General features: G+C 55.6%; 1 protein-coding gene across 2 annotated transcripts in view; it reads left to right on the top strand.

Moving 5' to 3' along the window:
* LOC121560069 (exocyst complex component 6B-like) overlaps positions 1 to 2,620 on the top strand; it is a 119,369-nt gene extending 116,749 nt beyond the window's left edge. For both annotated transcript variants that reach the window (XM_045215121.1, XM_045215120.1), the window contains one exon: positions 1,693 to 2,620. In XM_045215121.1, the coding sequence (XP_045071056.1) occupies positions 1,693 to 1,819 (127 nt within the window). In that variant the 3' untranslated portion in view covers positions 1,820 to 2,620. The remainder of the gene's footprint in view (positions 1 to 1,692) is intronic.
* The last annotated feature ends 435 nt before the right edge of the window (positions 2,621 to 3,055 follow it).

Below are 3,055 nucleotides of genomic sequence, written 5' to 3'. Positions count from 1 at the left end.
CTCTCCTCTCCCTACCTCCATCCCTCTCTCCTCTCCTCTCCCTACCTCCATCCCTCTCTCCTCTCCCTACCTCCATCCCTCTCTCCTCTCCTCTCCCTACCTCCCTCCCTCCCTCTCTCCTCTCCTCTCCCTCCATCCCTCTCTCCTCTCCTCTCCCTACATCCCTCTCTCCTCTCCTCTCCCTACCTCCATCCCTCTCTCCTCTCCTCTCCCTACCTCCATCCCTCTCTCCTCTCCTCTCCCTACCTCCATCCCTCTCTCCTCTCCCTACCTCCATCCCTCTCTCCTCTCCTCTCCCTACCTCCCTCCCTCCCTCTCTCCTCTCCTCTCCCTCCCTCCCTCTCTCCTCTCCTCTCCCTCCATCCCTCTCTCCTCTCCTCTCCCTCCATCCCTCTCTCCCTCCATCCCTCTCTCCTCTCCTCTCCCTCCATCCCTCTCTCCTCTCCCTCCATCCCTCTCTCCTCTCCCTCCATCCCTCTCTCCTCTCCCTCCATCTCTCTCTCCTCTCCTCTCCCTCCATCCCTCTCTCCCTCTCTCCCTCCCTCCCTCCCTCCTCCCTCCTCCCTCCCTCTCTCCCTCTCTCCCTCCCTCCCTCCCTCTCTCCTCTCCCTCATCCTCTCTCCCTCTCCCTCCATCCCTCTCTCCTCTCCCTCCCTCCCTCTCTCTCCTCTCCTCTCCCTCCATCCCTCTCTCCCTCCCTCCCTCTCTCCCTCCCTCCCTCTCTCCCTCCCTCCCTCTCTCCTCTCCTCTCCCTCCATCCCCCGCTCCCTCCCTCCATCCCTCTCTCCTCTCCCTCCATCCCTCTCTCCTCTCCCTCCATCCCTCTCTCCTCTCCCTCCATCATTCTCTCCCTCCCTCCCTCCATCCCTCTCTCCTCTCCCTCCCTCCCTCTCTCTCCTCTCCTCTCCCTCCATCCCTCTCTCCCTCCCTCCCTCTCTCCCTCCCTCCCTCTCTCCTCTCCTCTCCCTCATCCCTCTCTCCTCTCCCTCCATCCCTCTCTCCTCTCCCTCCATCATTCTCTCCCTCCCTCCCTCCATCCCTCTCTCCTCTCCCTCATCCCTCTCTCCTCTCCCTCATCCCTCTCTCCTCTCCCTCCATCCCTCTCTCCTCTCCCTCCATCCCTCTCTCCTCTCCCTCATCCCTCTCTCCTCTCCCTCATCCCTCTCTCCTCTCCCTCCATCCCTCTCTCCTCTCCCTCCATCCCTCTCTCCTCTCCCTCCATCCCTCTCTCCTCTCCGTCATCCCTCTCTCCTCTCCCTCCATCCCTCTCTCCTCTCCCTCCATCCCTCTCTCCTCTCCCTCCATCCCTCTCTCCTCTCCCTCCCGCCATCCCTCTCTCCTCTCCCTCCATCCCTCTCTCCTCTCCCTCCACCATCCCTCTCTCCTCTCATCTCCCTCCATCCCTCTCTCCTCTCCCTCCATCCCTCTCTCCTCTCCCTCCACCATCCCTCTCTCCTCTCATCTCCCTCCATCCCTCTCTCATCTCCCTCCATCCCTCTCTCCTCTCCCTCCATCTCTCTCTCCTCTCCCTCCACCATCCCTCTCTCCTCTCATCTCCCTCCATCCCTCTCTCCTCTCCCTCCATCCCTCTCTCCTCTCCCTCCATCCCTCTCTCCTCTCCCTCCACCATCCCTCTCTCCTCTCATCTCCCTCCATCCCTCTCTCCTCTCCCTCCATCTCTCTCTCTATCAGGATGAAAGACACTAGTCGTAAGAACAACATGTTTGCTCAGTTCAGGAAGAACGAGAGAGACAAACAGAAACTCATCGACACTGTGGTCAAACAGCTACGCAACCTCATCTCCGCCCACCAGACCTGAATGGAGCAACGCTATTGGTCAAGGAACATCACCAGACCTGAATGGAGTGTTCCTATTAGCCAAGGAACCTCCACCTTGCAATCCAATTGGTTACTGCAACCTCATCTCCGCCCACCAGACCTGAATGAAAATATATAATTGGTCAAGGAACCTGAACCCAGCCATCCTATTGGTCAAGTAATATCAATCTCCACCCACCAGGACTAAAACAAGCCATCCTATTGGTTACTGCAACCTCAATCTCTGCCCACCAGACCTGAATGGAGCAAACTCATTAGCCAAGGAATCTTATTTCCGCCCACCAGACCTGAACCCAACCATCCCAGTGGTTGAGGAAACATGATGCACAGCCACTCTAACCTCTGACTCTACAATGTCTTCCAGTATTTGTTTTTATGGGTGGATTTCATTTTGGGGTGTTGTAGTATTTGGGGTTTATTTGACATGAAAATGATATTTTGTCTCTTAAGTGTCTTCGAACACCATTTTGGGTCGTACTGTGTCAAAAAGATACAAGTCAAGAAATACTATTTGACGCGTCAGACAACGTGATCTTGCTCTAATCCAGTTAGAGTTAACAGTTTCATCTGTTGATGCTGTATACGTCTGAACTGCTTCTAATACACAACACTGTAATGTAATGTAACACTGTAATGTAACCACAAGGTTACCACAAGGTCACATCTTAGTTACATATAAGAACTATGTGTTGTTTTGAGATACTTTTAACAGTCCCTATGCAGCCAAGGAGAAGGGGAGGAATCCTGACCTTAAAAAGAAGGCTGGGGGGAGGAGAGAGAAGGCTGGGGGGAGGAGAGAGAAGGCTGGGGGAGGAGAGAGAAGGCTGGGGGAGGAGAGAGGGCTGGGGAGGAGAGAGAAGGCTGGGGGAGGAGAGAAGGCTGGGGGAGGAGAGAGAAGGCTGGGGGGGAGGAGAGAGAAGGCTGGGGGGAGGAGAGAGAAGGCTGGGGGGGAGGAGAGAGAAGGCTGGGGGGAGGAGAGAGAAGGCTGGGGGGAGGAGAGAGAAGGCTGGGGGGAGGAGAGAGAGGGGATAATAGTGTTAGCCTTGGCTCCATATCGGAGTTAGCCTTCACCCCACTTTCATCTCTTACTGCTCACCAAGGAAAGCCGTAGTCTTCCATACGCCACTCTGTGTGTGTGTGTGTGTGTGTGTGTGTGTGTGTGTGTGCATGCCTGCATGTGTAGAAATAGAGAATGCAGATTTTAATAATCAGACAG

The sequence above is a fragment of the Coregonus clupeaformis genome, unplaced genomic scaffold (genome assembly GCF_020615455.1).
Source record: "Coregonus clupeaformis isolate EN_2021a unplaced genomic scaffold, ASM2061545v1 scaf0372, whole genome shotgun sequence".
Lineage (NCBI taxonomy): Eukaryota > Metazoa > Chordata > Actinopteri > Salmoniformes > Salmonidae > Coregonus > Coregonus clupeaformis.
Note: the sequence above shows the minus strand (reverse complement) of the source record. Positions and strands in the feature narration are given on the sequence as shown.